At 39.4% G+C, this 16188-nt stretch overlaps 5 protein-coding genes and 1 non-coding gene across 10 annotated transcripts; 4 read left to right on the top strand and 2 right to left on the bottom strand.

Annotated features, from left to right (window-relative positions):
- Positions 1 to 441: 441 nt before the first annotated feature.
- Positions 442 to 1413, bottom strand: LOC117129333. The gene is made up of 2 exons (XM_033282935.1): positions 1094 to 1413; positions 442 to 835 (listed from the first exon to the last, which is right to left on the bottom strand). The coding sequence occupies exons 1-2, from the start codon at positions 1411 to 1413 to the stop codon at positions 442 to 444; spliced, it is 714 nt and encodes a 237-aa protein (XP_033138826.1).
- A 4669-nt stretch (positions 1414 to 6082) lies between these two features.
- Positions 6083 to 14859, top strand: LOC103846849 (cytochrome P450 78A7). 3 transcript variants are annotated; one of them, XR_004452724.1, is made up of 3 exons: positions 6083 to 7377; positions 7495 to 12483; positions 12752 to 14859. XR_004452724.1 is itself a non-coding variant. In XM_009123858.3 (2 exons), the coding sequence occupies exons 1-2, from the start codon at positions 6382 to 6384 to the stop codon at positions 8101 to 8103; spliced, it is 1605 nt and encodes a 534-aa protein (XP_009122106.1). In that variant the 5' UTR covers positions 6083 to 6381; the 3' UTR covers positions 8104 to 14859. The 3 variants fall into 3 exon arrangements, 1 of the variants encoding a protein (XP_009122106.1); XR_004452725.1 differs by having other exon boundaries at positions 7495 to 14543; positions 14626 to 14859; XM_009123858.3 differs by having other exon boundaries at positions 7495 to 14859.
- On the top strand, positions 11272 to 11352 carry TRNAL-AAG. Its single transcript has one exon. It is a non-coding gene; the product is annotated as a tRNA-Leu (tRNA).
- LOC103846848 (elicitor peptide 1) lies at positions 12301 to 14863 on the top strand. Its single transcript, XM_018655525.2, has 2 exons — positions 12301 to 12483; positions 12752 to 14863. Exons 1-2 carry the CDS (start codon positions 12349 to 12351, stop codon positions 12851 to 12853), a joined length of 237 nt encoding a protein of 78 aa, XP_018511041.1. The 5' UTR covers positions 12301 to 12348; the 3' UTR covers positions 12854 to 14863.
- Positions 14335 to 14868, top strand: LOC103846845 (elicitor peptide 5). The gene is made up of 2 exons (XM_009123853.3): positions 14335 to 14564; positions 14646 to 14868. Exons 1-2 carry the CDS (start codon positions 14433 to 14435, stop codon positions 14766 to 14768), a joined length of 255 nt encoding a protein of 84 aa, XP_009122101.1. The 5' UTR covers positions 14335 to 14432; the 3' UTR covers positions 14769 to 14868.
- Positions 14850 to 16171, bottom strand: LOC103846847. Of its 3 annotated transcripts, none has more exons than XM_009123855.3 (5): positions 15810 to 16171; positions 15643 to 15693; positions 15414 to 15547; positions 15254 to 15342; positions 14850 to 15166 (listed from the first exon to the last, which is right to left on the bottom strand). In XM_009123855.3, exons 1-5 carry the CDS (start codon positions 16092 to 16094, stop codon positions 14985 to 14987), a joined length of 741 nt encoding a protein of 246 aa, XP_009122103.1. In that variant the 5' UTR covers positions 16095 to 16171; the 3' UTR covers positions 14850 to 14984. The 3 variants fall into 3 exon arrangements, with proteins under 3 accessions (XP_009122103.1, XP_009122102.1, XP_009122104.1); XM_009123854.3 differs by having other exon boundaries at positions 14850 to 15169; positions 15810 to 16170; XM_009123856.3 differs by having other exon boundaries at positions 14864 to 15155; positions 15810 to 16167.
- Positions 16172 to 16188: the final 17 nt, after the last annotated feature.

The following is a 16188-nucleotide window of genomic DNA, read 5'->3' as shown; positions in this document are numbered from 1 at the left end:
TATCTACAAGCTCCCATATCTTGTTTCTTGTGATAGACTCCAACTCGTCTTCCATAGCTTCAACCCAATCTTCTTCACAAGATAGGTTGAATTCATCTGAGGAAATCTCTCCTCCTCTATCGGTGCATCCTAGATTGAACACATCTGAGGCAACCTCTCCTCCTCTATCGGTGCAACCTAGATTGAACATAGCTGAGGCAAGCTCTCCTCCTCTATCGGTGTGAGATCTTTTGAACCGATAGTATGCCTCACGATTATCTGCTGGCGTTGGTGGTGCACTTATTCCACACAAATCTCCAAGCAATAATCCTAATGGCTTTGATGTACAAACCATGGCCTTAGTCGGGAATGAATCTCTGATCTGCTTCCCTGCGAAACATGTGTCACACACGCCTTCTTCGTGTGTTACACTCGGGAATGAGTGTCTCGTCTGCTTCTCTGCTAGACATGCGTCTGCTTCCCTTTGGTGTTGAGATTCAAACTCGAAAAGAACTCCTTATTCCCTGTCATGTGATTGCTCGCTCCATTATCCAAATACCAGACACTTGCATCGCCTTTGTTGATATCAAGATTCTTCGGAATCACCTTATCTTCGTTCAAAAACACCACCTCGTGTACATAGAGTGCATCGGCCTCTTCTGTCTCGTTTAGGTTGGTTTCTTGATCCTTCTCTGACTTCTCGGGAGAGACAGTTGCGTAGTGACCAGGCTTGTCACATCTCCAACATATCAGCTTTGAGCGATTCTTTTCCGAGTTGTTATCTTCGGTGTGTGACGCACGGTTTTGGTTGTGTGACCTTCCTCGACCTCTGCCTCTACCGTTCCGTCCTCTTCCTCTACCACGGGAATTCTCATAGCCCCTCTGACTATGCTCTTCATTGTTCGAAAACATCAGCTTCCCTTGGTCTTCTTTCTGAGTTTCTTCTCCTACACGCTCCTCGTACGCCTTAAGCCTTCCAACTATGTCTTCAAACCCCGTCGAGTTGAGATCTAGGACTTGCTCAAGTGATGCTACGATCTGGATATACTTATGTCTTGGAAGACCCTTCAAGAACTTCTTGACCATCTTGGATTCTTATATGTTTTCTCCCAACGAGGTTGCTTTGGATGATAGGCCCGATATCTTCCCCGCGAAGTCATCGACCGTATCTGAATCATCCATCTTCAACCTGTCAAACTCTGTCATCAACGTCTGAAGTCTCGCCTCCCTTACACGATCAGCTCCTAGGTGTTGCGACTTGATGGCGTTCCAGATCTCTTTTGATGCGGTTTGTTCTCCCACCTGGAGAATCAATGTTTCGGGAACAGATTGAAACAAAAGAGCTATCGCAACATCGTTCTTCTTTTGATCGTCTGAACCAGGTTCGATTGTGTCCCACACTTCATGAACACGTAGTAGAACCTTCATCCTCATCGACCAAACTGTGTAGTTTGTCGATGACAACATCGGACATTGGATGGATGTAGATCCAAAGTCCTTCGTGCGTGGAGCCCTAGTCACGTCAGCCATCTTGCCGTCGCGATCTCTTGTTCACAAGCACCAGGATCTTAAGCTACAACTTAAGCTTAGATCGAGTCTCCAACCTGAGGCTCTGATACCAATTCAGATCTCTTAGAAACACAAAGAGTTATAAGAACAACTTTTCTTATTAGCTTTAGAAACTACTCAAAACTAAAGCTCTCAATATGTTTCACTTAGATCATATGGAACACTTCTCCATTAGACCTATATTTATATGAAAGACAATTCCCTTTAACATGTGGGATATGGAAAACACAAACTTAACCTAAATAGAAACTTCCTTTTCCTATTTCTAGGTTTCCTTATTGTGTTTATCTTAATATATTAAACATCTAATAATATGTTAAGTTTCCACAAGCTTGGAATTATCCAACAATACCTCTGTGAAAATAATAGTCCATAACTTATAAAGGAATGTATATTTATACCGTCCTGATTATTTGGAACTAGATTGAGCATGGAATCTAGAACCATGAGTAAAAAACGGTGCAGTAATATGAACATCTTGCATTTAGATGTTTCAAAACTATGTACGATGGTTGAAAACTTAATTTTACTCTCATAGAAATACGTGATTTTGGTTTACTAACTCAAACTCGTGATTTTGCAATTCTGTAGAAAATAAAATAAAGATAAGGATGATTATGAAATAGAAGAAATGAAGTAGGGCAAGCCACTCGCTGCACGTCACAGCTCTCTTGAAGCCCACTCTATAACCGATTAGAACTATTATTTCTGAAAAACATATACATTAATTAGTTCCTCCTTTCGTATTCCCTAAGCCGAAATAATATTTGACTCATTAAATTCTCTTTCGGTTTAACGAACCTCATTAAATTCTATTGTATCTCACATCGATGCATACAATAAAACCAAGAAATAAAACGGTGCAAATAAAATTAAATGATTTTTCAAGAGAACAATAAAAATGCAGAATTCATTGTCATAACGCCCTCTCACACACACATATCTTTTTTTTTTTGCTAAGAATGCTAATATCATATTAATGATGTTCAGATTTTACAAAAAAGTTAAATCTAGATAGTACTCTACCTTGGCAAAAAAGAAGAAAAAACAAGATAGAGCAAATGTGCTGAGAAGCCTAAAGATTATATAATCCAACTTGACAAGAGGTTTTGAAATTTCTTTCTATCCCTTCTTGCCATGATAGTGTTCTTGACTTCTCGATATATCATCCTAGCAATCACCACTGGTCCAATGATGTTGTTGTTATGATACACATTGTTTCTCTGCTTCCACAGGTGATAGACGGTTGACTGGGCAGCTAGCTTTCGGAGAATGATAGGGCTTGAGACGGCTGGAGATCTGATCCAAGATAGCATTTCATTCCAGTCACGGAAGGGAAGAGTTGGTGGGTTGAGCCTAAATATAACATGTTGCCAGACCTCCCAACTAAATGGACAAGTCAACAACAAGTGATCTCTTGTTTCTGTGGAACCTGAGCAAAGACAACACGATGTAGGAATTTGTAGTCCCCACGATGAGAGCCTTGCTCTAGTTGGCAACCTGTCAGCATTAGCAATCCACATATTAAATGCAATCTTAGGCACAGAACCCTTGAACCATACACAATCAACCCAAGGTTTCCTCTCTGATTTTGGTCGCAGGCTTTGCCATGTAGCTGCTGAAGAGTAGACCGATTCCTGGACTCCTTGGACTCTCCATTCGTACTTGTCAGGAGCTTCAGAGAGAGGCAGAGTAATTGTGGTAAGATGAATATGAAAGTCCAGGGCCGCTTGGCTGCGGGGTTGCGCAAGAAGCCAGGAAGTTGAGTTGCAAGCTTCGGAGACAGTTGCTGTAAGGGGAATCCGCAGGTCACGAGGTCCAGAAGGGCCTATATACTTCAATAACTGCCCCATAGGTGTCCATACATCGTACCAGAAACTCAGACTTCGCCCGGAATTTAGTACGCCTTTACAGAAGTTTAAGGCTTCACACCTGAGCTTCAGTAGCTGTTTCCATGTCCATGAATCATTTGTAGACTCTTCAATGGCCCAAAATGACTTGGTTGCCAAGCGATAATGATGCTGCCAAATTACCCAAAGAGAGTTACTTCCCGAGAATAATAACCAGATGAAACGAAGTAGCAACACTCTGTTCCAAACCGAGAAGTTCCTTAACCCCAAGCCACCTTCCTCTTTAGGTAAGCAGCACGTTGTCCAAGCAATTTTTGCCGATTTTTGTTCATCAATATTACCAGACCATAAAAACCTGCAGCATAACGAGTCAATTTTCCGGATGCACCCTTTGGGCAACCTGAATGTCGATATCCAAAAATTAACTGTTCCGGCAATCACTGTGCTCAGTAGCAGAAGTCTTCCAGCAAATGTTAGTGTCTTTATTGCCCAGCTACGGAACTTAGAGATGAGCTTGTGCATCAGGGGATCATATTCTGAAATTCGTAGTTTACGGCTCATGAGAGGAAGTCCCAAGTACCTGATTGGAAGAGAGCCTGAGTTGAAACCGTACTGGGCAATAGCAAGAGTTTCATAGTCGCTCAAACCAGATGTGAAGACCTCTGTCTTATTCCTGTTTAACCTCAACCCAGACCAGGTACCAAAATCGTCAAGGCAGTCAGATATTTCATGGAGGGAGTTTGGACTTCCATCGAAGAAGACCATTACGTCGTCCGCAAACATGAGGTGTGTCAGTTTAACTTCAGATGTCATCGGGTGATACCCAATTTGTCCACTCTCAAATCGAGAAAGTAGAAGTCTGGAAAAAGCCTCCATAGCAAGGACAAAGATGTAAGGAGAAATGGGATCTCCTTGCCGTATACCGTTAGTGCTCTCGAAAACCCCACTGCTGCTGCCATTAACCGAGATTGTGAAGGAGGCTGAAGAAATGCATTGGTGAACCCATCTGATGAACTTATTAGGAATTGAGAGCGCCTTGAGGGTCCCTATGATGAAATCCCATCTTAGTGTATCAAAGGCCTTCCTAAGATCAACCTTTAGCATTGCTCTAGGGGTGGTATTTGCTCTGTTGTACCCTTGCACCAGATCAGTAGCAAGCATTACGTTCTCAGCCAGTAGTCTGCCTGGCATGAAAGCTGATTGAGCCTGTGAAATGATCTGAGGCAGGATCGACTTGAGACGCGTAGCTAACAGCTTAGATATCACTTTATAAACTGTATTTAGGCAAGAGATTGGCCTAAAATCCGCTGTAGATGAGGCGTTAGTGATCTTAGGAATTAGAACCATTGTTGTGGCATTCCATTGCTTTAAGAGACTGCCTGATGAGAAAAATTCCAAAACAGCTTGCGAGACTTCCGGTCCAATGATGCTCCATGTAGCTTTGAAGAACTCTGAAGTATAGCCATCCGGACCGCTGGCCTTGTTGCTTGGGAGGGAGAAGAAAGCGTCTTTTATTTCCTGCGGTGTGAACTGCTTACAGAAGCCATCACTCACCTCGTTAGGGCAGGAGAAATCAAAGAGTAGGTCGAGGTCTGATTGTTCAAACTGCTGCGAGGATACAGGACCGCCCAGTAACTTAGAGAAATACTCGACGCAATGCTCCTCAATCTCTGATTGGTTTTCGATTCGTCCACCATTTTCGTCAGCTAGGAAATGAATATGGTTCGCCGCTCTCCTCGTGCTGGTTAATCGATGGTAGTAGGATGTACTTGCGTCCCCCAGACCTAACCAAGAAACTGAGGCTCTTTGCATGAGGAAACTCTCTTCCGCCTTGGACAGAACTTGCCATTTTCGGGAGCATTCAAGCTCTTTCTCTGCATTTTCAATGGTGGGGTTGGCGAGAGTCATGTCTTGTGCCAGCAATAACGCTATATGGGCTTCCTGCGTTCTCAACTCAATACCAGAGTAGTTGAGCCTGCTAAAATCTCTGATAAATTTCTTCAGGCATTTCAGTTTAAGGGAGACACGAAGCATTGCAGAACCAGTCACATTAATTGAGAACCACTTTTCAGCTATCATCGGTAGGAACTCACTGTTTTGCAGCAAGAAATTAAAAAATCTGAACGGACGCTTGATAGAGGGCGAACTGATGCTCAAGGAGATAGAGATCGGCGCGTGATCTGAGAAGGCTGGTGAGCCGAAAGAAGCAACTGCAGTGGGGAAAGAATTGCCCCACTCATCATTAACTAGAGCCCTATCTAGCTTCTTTGCAACAGGAAGGACCTTACTCTTATTCCACCAGGAGAAAGTGTTTCCTCGGTAGTTCAAATCCTGCAAGTCAGCCTCAAGAAGACATTCCCGAAATAGTCGCATACGGCTGTCCACTCTCGAGGACGTGTTGAGTGAGTGCTCCTGTGGAGATAGTGTCTGGTTGAAGTCACCGAGCACAATCCAAGGCTTACCATTAATTACTTGAGAGCATCCCAGGTCTGAAATAGAGTCCCAAAGAACTTTCCTTTCATCATGGCAGTTGGATGCATAGACAATAGATGCGAAGAAAACAGTGTGACCAGGGATAGTAACTTCACATGTGACCATCTGAAGTGATTTATGCACCACTGTGACAGAAACAGAAGGATGCCATAAAATCCAAATCCAAATCACACACATATCTTTCATTTTCATTTCAACACCAAACCAATTCATGCGACTCACCACCTCCCTCCACGTGATTCTCTCTCAGTTTAACCTTACTATTTCAATTTCCCTACATTAATCAAATTTACATTAAGATAATTTATTCATATACAAAATAAACATTTTAAAACAGACGTCTCTCGTCCCATGCATTGCGCATTTAATCAACGCTGCCAAAAAATGCATGTGGGTATATATATACCCTCTACCTTCACCATTGTTCCTCTCTTAAACCAAAATAAAAGCACTTTTTGAAAAGATACAAGATCAAAAGTACAAAAAAAAAATGGAGCTGATGAATATGGCGTCAAAAGAAACAAGTTACTGGATGATCGCACTACCTGCCGTTTTTGGAACCCAAAACATGTACGATGTTTCCATCTTCGGCTATCTAATCCTCGCCGTCGTTTCTCTCTCTCTACTGACGTGGGCTTTCGCCGGAGGCGGTGGTGTTGCATGGAAGAACGGCCGTAACCGTATTGGTCGTGTCGCGATTCCTGGTCCTCGAGGCATACCAGTATTTGGAAGTCTTTTCACTCTAAGCCGCGGCTTAGCTCATCGGTCGTTAGCCGCCATGGCTTGGAGCCGAGCCAATACTCAGATTATGGCTTTCAGCCTGGGCACCACGCCTGTTATCGTGGCTTCTGAGCCGAACACGGCTCGTGAGATTCTGATGTCGCCTCACTTTGCGGACCGGCCGGTTAAGCAGTCGGCTAAGAGCCTCATGTTCAGCCGAGCCATAGGTTTCGCGCCCAACGGGGCTTATTGGCGCACGTTAAGAAGGATTGCCTCGACTCATCTATTCGCCCCAAAGCGTATTTTAGCACATGAAGCTGGACGTCAGCTAGACTGCGCCGAAATGGTGAAAGCTGTGTCGGATGAGCAAAACGGCGCTGGATCCGTCGTTTTGAGGAAACACTTGCAGCTAGCGGCCTTGAACAACATCATGGGGAGCGTGTTTGGGAGAAGATACGACCCTCTGGCTCAGAAAGAGGCTCTTGATGAGCTTACTTCAATGGTTAGAGAAGGGTTCGAACTCTTGGGTGCTTTTAATTGGTCCGATCATCTTTCATGGTTGAGTTATTTCTATGATCCGGTTCGTTTAAAGCAACGTTGCTCAGAACTTGTTCCTCGAATCAAAACCCTCGTTAAGAAAATTATTGAGGAACATCGAGCAAGTAACTCGGAAAATAAAGGAGATGTTGGAGATTTCGTTGATGTCTTGTTATCTTTAGACGGTGACGAGAAGCTTCAAGAAGATGACATGATCGCCGTCTTATGGGTAAGTCCGTATGAAATTGAAAATAATAGTCACGTTATTTTATAACGGTTTATATATGTAACGGTCTCGTACGTTGTAATGTTATCTTATTGTCTTTAAATGCTTACATATGTATAGGAGATGATTTTTAGAGGGACAGATACAACGGCGCTATTAACGGAGTGGACCATGGCTGAGCTAGTACTGAACCCTAACGTGCAAGCTAAGCTAAGGGACGAGATAAAAACGGTCGTGGGCGACCGAGCAGAGGTGTCAGATGCTGACCTGGCAAAACTCCCCTACTTGAACGCAGTGTTGAAGGAAACTCTAAGGCTGCATCCTCCTGGACCACTGCTATCGTGGGCTCGTCTTTCCACGTCAGATGTCCAGCTCAGCAACGGTATGGTGATTCCAAAGGGTACTACAGCGATGGTCAACATGTGGGCCATCACTCACGACCCGACGGTATGGTCCGACCCGTTACAATTTAACCCGGACAGGTTCATTGGGAATGCTGACGTGGACATACGTGGTGGGGATCTAAGGCTTGCTCCGTTTGGAGCTGGGAGGAGGGTGTGTCCGGGGAAGAACATGGGTTTAGCTACTGTGACTCGTTGGGTCGCTGAGCTAGTGCGACGGTTCGAGTGGAGTCAAGATCAGACAGAACCGGTTAATCTTAGTGAAGTCTTGAAGCTTTCTTGTGAGATGGAGCATCCGTTACGTGCCGTTGTAACGGAAATATATTAAATTAGGGTTTTTGACTTTAGTCAACCTTATGTTATTTTCTACATTTGTTACGTTTTTGCTTTGTTTTGTCGAGAGAGGTTTGGATTGCTTGTCGTGTGGTTTTCTTTTGTTTACAATTAGTTGATTTAGCAACTCGGTTTGTTATGTACGAACGTAGTATCATTATCCTTAATTAGTATGGGTTTAAATAAATGGATCAGTAATGACTAGATCATACTATCGGTTTTTGCTGTTTTGGTCAGTTGTCCTTGTTATGACTTTGGCTAGCCTACGTACGTACTTAACACCTGAATATTTCTCTAAAAGTCGAAATAATTGCACTTGTTTTCTTCCGATAACGAGATATTTTCAGAATCAGAAGAAACAAACTGGGTGGGACGTGGACAAAACACTGAGATGGTTGTGTTTTAATTGTAATTTGGACGATTTTGATCAATTTGGTGCACCTGCTTGGTAAGTTATAACCGACAGATACGTTGTCATTTTGTAATAAGTGAGGAGAAGTATGTAATTCAAGTGGTATCATGTCATAAATGTATTTAGACACGAGTATTTGTACTTAACTATTTATGAAAGTTTGTGCTCTCGTTCATAGTTTATAGACCTGCCGGGAAATAAAAGTCGGAGAAAAAAAGGAGAAGGTGTGTCTATATGGGCAGAGAACCTATTTGAAACAAATTCGAAGTCGATATATTCTCTGGTTAATGCAAAAGACTTTTTTAAATTAGCAGTTTCAAAAATTTATGTTGATTAGAATCATTCGATTACATCCGTTAATTAGACAGACTAATTAACAATATCCGTTATCTATCTCGGATAGTTCTTAAAAAACACAGCACGCAGAGGGAGGGTACGGAGCAGTGGAACCACACTCTAGTTCATGGATGGAGCCACACACACACATATGCTTTTGGTGTGTAACTGTGTTTGATCTGTCGGTGTGAAAATAATTTGGAAGAGAAAAATCAGTGAACTGATTACACTTTGTCATATTCATCTCAAATCAAGACAAATTCTGTTAACATTGCTGGACAAAAATAAATAGGCTCTTAGAAAGCTATAAGATGATGGTGATCGATCCCAAAGGAGGTGACGTTACCTTGTTCTTTTCTAAATGAATAGATATTTACATGACATAATATATTGATATAAGATTTGTTGTCGTGCGAACAGAGCACAGTGTAAACAAATAAATCGATACGATGGTTAGTAGGCCTAATGGTTAAATATATAACCTGATGATCTAACGACTAAGTACTTAGATTTGATCAGAAAGATATATTTATTAACCGATAGTGTATTGGACTATAGTTTAGTGTTTCCATTGTGCTCCTAGTTTATTGTGCTGTAAGAGCATGAGCATCAGTGAACCCCTCTTTGGGGTTCACCTTCTTAATTTTTTATTATTAAAGTTTTTCTTTTTTTCATTTTGATTTTTTTTTTTTTAAAAAAAAAAAAAAAAAAAATTGACCAATCGCAGGCTGCCACGTGTCGTGGGGCCCGCGCTACAGTGATGAACTTTAGGAGAGAGGGTATCATGCAGAAGAGGTGAGAAGGGGTGAGTTCATCACTTTTGCTTTTTTTAATATTTTTTTTTTCTCGTAAAACGTGTGAACCTCCCTCTTGAACCTCTAATGCTCTTGCTCTTAGTTTGATTCCATTGAGAATGGTTGTTTAGGTCAAATCTAGATATTAACAATAGCTGATCCTAGGTTTAGGGGAATTAACACCTCCTCGCTTAAGTATAACTGGGTTTTAAAATATAAATATCGATTACTAAAGTATAACTGAGTTTTGGGATGTTTTAGAACAGTTAAAGTCGAACGAAATATCAAATGGAGATTCGAGATATAAAATCAAAACATAGTCTAATAAAAACCTTTCCAATTTATAACACTATGTTAGTGCGAAATCACACTATTTTACTGTAATTTTAATATTTAAAATTTGTTTTTCTCCAACCACAACACCAACTTTGCACTAATCTATTTTTTTATTATTATAATTTATTATTAAATATTTTAAATACAAATAATTATTATTGTGTGTTTTATATTACATGAAACACATTACAATAAACATATTTTTAAATAAAGTATTTTCTATTTCAATATATAATAATATTTAAATAACAGATTTAAATATTTAATACATATAATATTTTATTGTAAATATTTAATTTATTATTTTATAAATATTTTCTTTTATGATTTATTTAATTATATTTTTATTAATAAAAATAAATAATATTTACTCTGGTAAATAGTATCTTATCATATTTGGTATAAGATCATAGTATTGCACTAAAATAATATGATTTTAAAGCTGAGTTGAAGAGGTGTTTCTGTGATTTTAAAGTTGGTGAGAGCCTGAGAGGTAGCATAATAATTCATATATTTAATCTTATTGCCACTTGAGATATCTACAAGCCAGGGTCTACAAGTACTCAAATCCAAAACTGTTTTTTCGTCTTTTGGAGTTAAAGGTTATGCCATCTCTAATGGAACTGCAAAACACTATTTTAGTGTGATTTTTACACAAAATCCTTTTCAATGGTGTGATACTATTCACCACACTAAAACACTATTCATTCCACTAAAACACTATTCATTTATTTTATTATTAAAATATACAATTAAATAAATGATAAATAAAAAACTTAATACATATAATATTATAAAATAGTTTTAGTGTGAAGTTTAGTGTTATGGTTGGAGAAGATCTTAGTTTTAGTGTTAAAATTACATTAAAATAGTGTGGTTTTGATACTAAAATGGTGGCAGTGATTGGAGATGTCCTTCAAAGCCAAGATAAAAAGAGTGGAGAAAACAGAGAGTTAATGTGGAGGTGAAGAAGTCATAGGTTTCGTCGCTTAGACTGATGGTCTAGTTTATAAATTAAAGACATGGAAAGCTGTGCATGGAGTCGTATCTCTGCATTCTGAAACTAGGCTCGTGTCTTTGTCTCTTCACTATTCATTTCATTTCAAGACACTGACTTATCACTGCTTCAATGTAACAATGTTAGTGGCTGGGGGCAGTCGACAATTCTTCAGGTGACATTGACCCATCCTTTTTTATTTATGGTTTATCTTTTCCTATTCTCATTTATTCAATATTTACATCCTAAAATAGTTTATATTTTTAAATATATGAGTTCAAACAACAAGTTGATATGGCCGAGTTGGTCTAAGGCGCCAGATTAAGGTTCTGGTCCGAAAGGGCGTGGGTTCAAATCCCACTGTCAACAAATAATTTTTTATTTGATCGAGGAATGCCAGATCTTCAAGGTTGCCCATTTCCAAGTCTCAAAACCGTATTTGGGCTTTTGTTCATGGGCTTTACTTATTTACTTTGATTAAACTGATGAGTAAATATTTTGGCATGTCCATCAAGAAACATACGAGTAAATAAAAAACCCTAACCAAGAATTCTCTTGATACCACTCCATTGCGATCTGTTAGTAATGGTAGTGACTACTAGGGAGTATTTCCTTTTTTGTCAAGACTACTAGTGAGTATACCTCATGAATAAACATGTTTGATTAAACTATTATCATATAAAGAATAATACCATAAATCACGAATAGCTTTTGTTATACTGACTAGTGCTTTAACACTGTTCACCTTTTGTAAGGCTTATCCTTAATATTAACTTATTATAGTAACAGCCATGAATGCACATGTTTTGCTTATATGAAAATGAATTGAAAACTCGAGAAAAGGTCACCAATAATGCATTGGAAAGTTTTTGGAGTTTGAGAAAGATTAAAATTATTGAAAAAGCATATAGCAATATGCAAATGGACACCATTTCCAAAAAATATGCAAATGGACCGAAGACAACTAATATCCAGGCCCCATGGCAAGGTCAACATTCCAGACAAAGAATTTAAAAATTATTTATCAACAAACAAATAAATTATCTTTTATACCTGGTTTTTAATAAATAATTACTAGCTAATGTTATAAATTTTGTTTGACTTCTGTTTTAAAATTGGAATTCTTTTAACATAAAATGTATAACGAGTTGTTTTTCTTTATTGGAACCAAAGTTGGACGTTGCACCTTCCATCCCTACTAAACCGGCCTGCTAATACCAAGTTGTAGAGACACACATGGCATTCTTCGCTGTGTCAGTGTTATAAAAAGGGTCGAGACCATCTGAGACAAAGCATAACCTCTATATTTACTCAAACATCTATTCACACGCGCACAAGAAATAAATTAGACTGACTTGGATTTCAATGGAGAAAGAGAGACGAAGCGAAGAAGAAACCTCTCATCATCGTCCTTGTCAATTCCTTAACGAAGCTATCAACAGCTTCATGGAGTGTCTTGGTCTTCATATCTCTCCTCCTCCATATTATTCAGCATCTTCGGTAATCTATTATAAATTTATAAGCAAAGAAGCTAAAGAGAATCAAGGTGTTCTGCATATATTATCAGTATATAACTATATATATTCACATGCATATGCATGCATGTATAATAATTTGATATGCTTGGTCGTATAGTTTGCTATATATAATAGAACTTTTTTTTTAATCTCAAAGTTTTTCAAAAGGAGTTTTACCTTTTGTTTTATATCGATATGACCAAATTGGATGTTCAAACTATTTCTAACAAGGAGTTTACAAATGCGTGTAGGAGACTCCAAACGGCATCGTGACAACAAGGGGAATGATAGTCAGGCTAAAGCAAAGGGGGAGAGAGACACCTAGCTCTGGTAGGCCTGGCCGCCACAACTAAGGATTGGATTTGTTCTTTTCCTATCACCCATACACGTGGAAAACGGATTACAAGTGCATGCAATTTCACGTTCGTTCATAAACATCGTTTCATGTGTTTGTATATTGTTTCTGCTAATTACCGTAGCATTTCATGAAGTTTCAAAAGGTTCTAATATGATATAAAAGGTGTTATTATTAATTATTATCATATTCAAGCGACTGTGGTAATTGGACGATAGCCGACGGTCACCAAAGGTTACAAAATTTTAAATAAAGTATTATAAAAAACGTTTGTACTATTAGGTGATCTTAGTTTTTGGACCTAGCTACGAGTGTATAAAATATATTGATAATCAACATCATTGTATATGTTTGCTCGTGGGCAGTGGCGGACCCAGGATTCATTTTAACCGGGGTCAAACAGCTTATAAAGAAAAGCAAAAAGAAAATAATAGGGGTTCAATGGGTATCGAACACTAGTTTTAAGGAGGGTCAGAGTACAGTTTGAACCAAAATTACCAACGAATCTTTAATGTTTGTTCCCATATTTTAGTTTTTATCAGGTTTAAGGTGTGTCATGTGACACCCCATTAGTGTGAGTGGGTCCGCCTCTGCTCGTGGGTTAATATTTTATTTTCAGAGCTAAAGCCACAACAATTGTATAAACCTGATTAGAATCAATACGTGTAATCATTTTCCGCTGTTTATAACACATTATTCCCCTAATCGAAACATCTCTGTCGTATCTTGTTATATAGTTGCGCCTTCGATCCTCTTCCTCTTATTATTGCATGTATGCTACAGAAACAGAATAAACATTTACCTAATTATTTCATTCAATAGTCAACGTTTGTGTCGTGCTGTTACCTGGCAGCTTTGATGCATAAGCAAGCTATTGATGCGTATATGCGGCATATATCATATTCAACATTTACTTCTATTAGTTCATGTATTTTGATCGACTAGATGTACATGAAAAAATCGCATAGATAAAGTCAAGAAATGAAGAAAAATATATATTATTGTTGGAAAAAAAACACTTGGTTTGAAATATAAGTCTGAACTTGTTGAACACAAATTAGAGTATAGTATGTTTATAGAAAATGAGAGTTGGCGCCAAGGGGTTCTATATATGGATGGGTTAGCCATTTCCCACTTAACTCTGCATTGTAGACCTATAGAATTCCACTCCTCCACGGAGAAAAACGATATAAATAAACAAATTCCACTTCTCCACTGTACACAAAGCAAAAAAGAAAGAAAAGAAATTTATTAAAAGGTAGGAGACTTGAGCTTGAAGTTTCGGAATTGTCACAATTTTTTTTTAATAATTAAAAACCGATATTTTCACTGCATAATTTGGGAGAAAATACGATCCGGTACACGGACCATAAACCGGACTTGAGTTTTTTTGTTTTTTTTTCGAACAAATCTCGGTGAATATTGGACTGCTTATCGGACCTATCATTTTTTTTTTCTTCTAGCAGCTTCTACAAAGACATACCCCTGTATAGAAATGAGGAACAAAGAGTTGAGAGGGAACATTTAAGAGGGTGATTGATCTTTTGGTTAGAGAGAGAGAAATTAGAAGACAGAAGATGCAGAAAGAGAGCGATAACAAAAGACATGGGTGCAAGCTCATCACTCAAACTGCAATGGCTTTCCTAGACTGTCTGAATCTCAGACACTCATCTTCTTCTTCAGACATGGTGAAAGCCAAAGCAAGAAATGTAAACTGATGAATTCTCTTCTCTTTCGTTTAACTAAACGAGTGTTTTCTTTTCTGCTTAGCTTCTCTTTTTGTGAGGTAGGAGGCAGAAGTAGCTTCATCTGTCGAAACTTCCGCTAGGAGTCTAAACGTGTCGAGTAAATTGACAAGGAAACCGCCGGTGAGCTCAGGGAAAAGAGGTGGAGTTAACAGCTACGACATGTAGCTACAAGTCTTTTTTTTTTAACTTCGTCACGGTGTAAAATAGGGTAATCTTTGTGGACCAGTAACTCTAAAAGAAACTTGATTTGCGTCTCAAGATTCAAGATCATCTTTGCAGTTTCATAATAATCAAACTAGAGTATTCTTAAGCTACAAACACTAGCTAGATTCGGTTTCTGGAAAAGGGCAAGTGAAAAATGAAGTGACTATAATAAACCTTCTACTGCTTAACTCGCTTTGCAAAATAACTTGCGGCAGTTTTGGAGAAGCGAGTGATCGTGAAGAACAATTGTAATAAAGAACGTCCCTTAACGATCCCTTCCCTCAAGTTCCTCGCCGCTTTAGCCACCACTGGTTCTGTTTCCTTTCTCTCGGTCTGATGCATCACCTCCTGCATTGAAGCTACTGATGAAGTAAAACATGGAAGTTAACCATGAAGCATCCCTATCCCAAAAAAACAAAAGCTTGAAAAGTAATGCTGGCTTAAACCTGGATTCATGTTTGTAAACCTCCTTAGTCTATCTTCAGCCACGCGAATAGCCCGCGTTGAGCTTTTAACACCTTGAGTGATACCTTGCCTACAACAACACCAAAGAGTTAGACATGAAACGAAGATTGATGCAGAGGCAAGAACAGAAATCAAACAGACCCTAGATCACTAAGCTCCATAGTTAAGTCACTGATCTCCATCCCGGATAAGCGAAGAGCAGCCATTGTATCAGGTAACTCTTCTCTGGTTACATCCAAAAGCTTCTCAACAGACTCTGCTGCTTTCTTGAAAGCCTTGCCAAAGTAAAACAACGCATAGAGATTCACAACCCCCAAGAGTCTGTAGAATCTTTAAAAGCAAATGTTCAATAACTAACTAACTAACTAACCAGAAGAGTAGGAATCGCAGCTAAGAATAGCCATGATGCTGAGATCGCTGTCTGCAATGGTGATGAAAGTTGAATTGAATTCGCAAAGAAGCAAACAAAATTGTTTTTGACCTAGATCCAAGAGCAATTAAGGCGAAGATCTCGAAGATGAGTACAGAGAGACTTACTACGCAAGCGACGACGTTGAGCAAGACGAAGTGTTTCTGCGTGAGCGTCCATTGCGAGAGTTGGAGAGGAGGCTGGCCCACGGAAGAAGTTAGACCGGAAGATTCGTTCGGATTCGAGTACAATGGAGACGCGATTGAGTCCGAGACCTTGGCGAATCGCAGAGAAGCTTGCCGGAGAGTGTACCGGCGGCGAAACGGGGGACTTTTACCGATGAATGGTTGTTGGATGATCGGATTCACGAAGATTGCAGGTTTGGGCGGTTGCAGTTTCGTAGAGGAGAGCATAGTGAATAAATGCTTTCGTTCTACTCGTGAGAATCCATTGTTTTGAGCTTCCGAGTGAGACGATAACAATGGCGGACAAGTTTTAGAAACAGTA

The sequence above is a fragment of the Brassica rapa genome, chromosome A10 (genome assembly GCF_000309985.2).
Source record: "Brassica rapa cultivar Chiifu-401-42 chromosome A10, CAAS_Brap_v3.01, whole genome shotgun sequence".
Taxonomy (NCBI): Eukaryota; Viridiplantae; Streptophyta; class Magnoliopsida; order Brassicales; family Brassicaceae; genus Brassica; species Brassica rapa.
This window is presented reverse-complemented; position numbering and strand designations above follow the sequence as displayed.

What these genes read in the sequence shown, in the direction of transcription:
- LOC117129333 (XM_033282935.1), bottom strand. Translation starts at nt 1,413, where the DNA reads ATGAGGATGAAGGTTCTACTACGTGTTCATGAAGTGTGGGACACAATC. An exon ending in CTATCATCCAAAGCAACCTC is followed by an intron (nt 836 to 1,093) that starts GTTGGGAGAAAA and finishes TTCCCGTGGTAG; the next exon opens with AGGAAGAGGACGGAACGGTA.
- LOC103846849 (XM_009123858.3), top strand. Translation starts at nt 6,382, where the DNA reads ATGGAGCTGATGAATATGGCGTCAAAAGAAACAAGTTACTGGATGATC. An exon ending in ACATGATCGCCGTCTTATGG is followed by an intron (nt 7,378 to 7,494) that starts GTAAGTCCGTAT and finishes ACATATGTATAG; the next exon opens with GAGATGATTTTTAGAGGGAC.
- LOC103846848 (XM_018655525.2), top strand. Translation starts at nt 12,349, where the DNA reads ATGGAGAAAGAGAGACGAAGCGAAGAAGAAACCTCTCATCATCGTCCT. An exon ending in CATATTATTCAGCATCTTCG is followed by an intron (nt 12,484 to 12,751) that starts GTAATCTATTAT and finishes AAATGCGTGTAG; the next exon opens with GAGACTCCAAACGGCATCGT.
- LOC103846845 (XM_009123853.3), top strand. Translation starts at nt 14,433, where the DNA reads ATGCAGAAAGAGAGCGATAACAAAAGACATGGGTGCAAGCTCATCACT. An exon ending in TGAAAGCCAAAGCAAGAAAT is followed by an intron (nt 14,565 to 14,645) that starts GTAAACTGATGA and finishes TTTGTGAGGTAG; the next exon opens with GAGGCAGAAGTAGCTTCATC.
- LOC103846847 (XM_009123854.3), bottom strand. Translation starts at nt 16,094, where the DNA reads ATGCTCTCCTCTACGAAACTGCAACCGCCCAAACCTGCAATCTTCGTG. An exon ending in TCAACGTCGTCGCTTGCGTA is followed by an intron (nt 15,694 to 15,809) that starts GTAAGTCTCTCT and finishes TCACCATTGCAG; the next exon opens with ACAGCGATCTCAGCATCATG. An exon ending in CTGCGATTCCTACTCTTCTG is followed by an intron (nt 15,548 to 15,642) that starts GTTAGTTAGTTA and finishes TACTTTGGCAAG; the next exon opens with GCTTTCAAGAAAGCAGCAGA.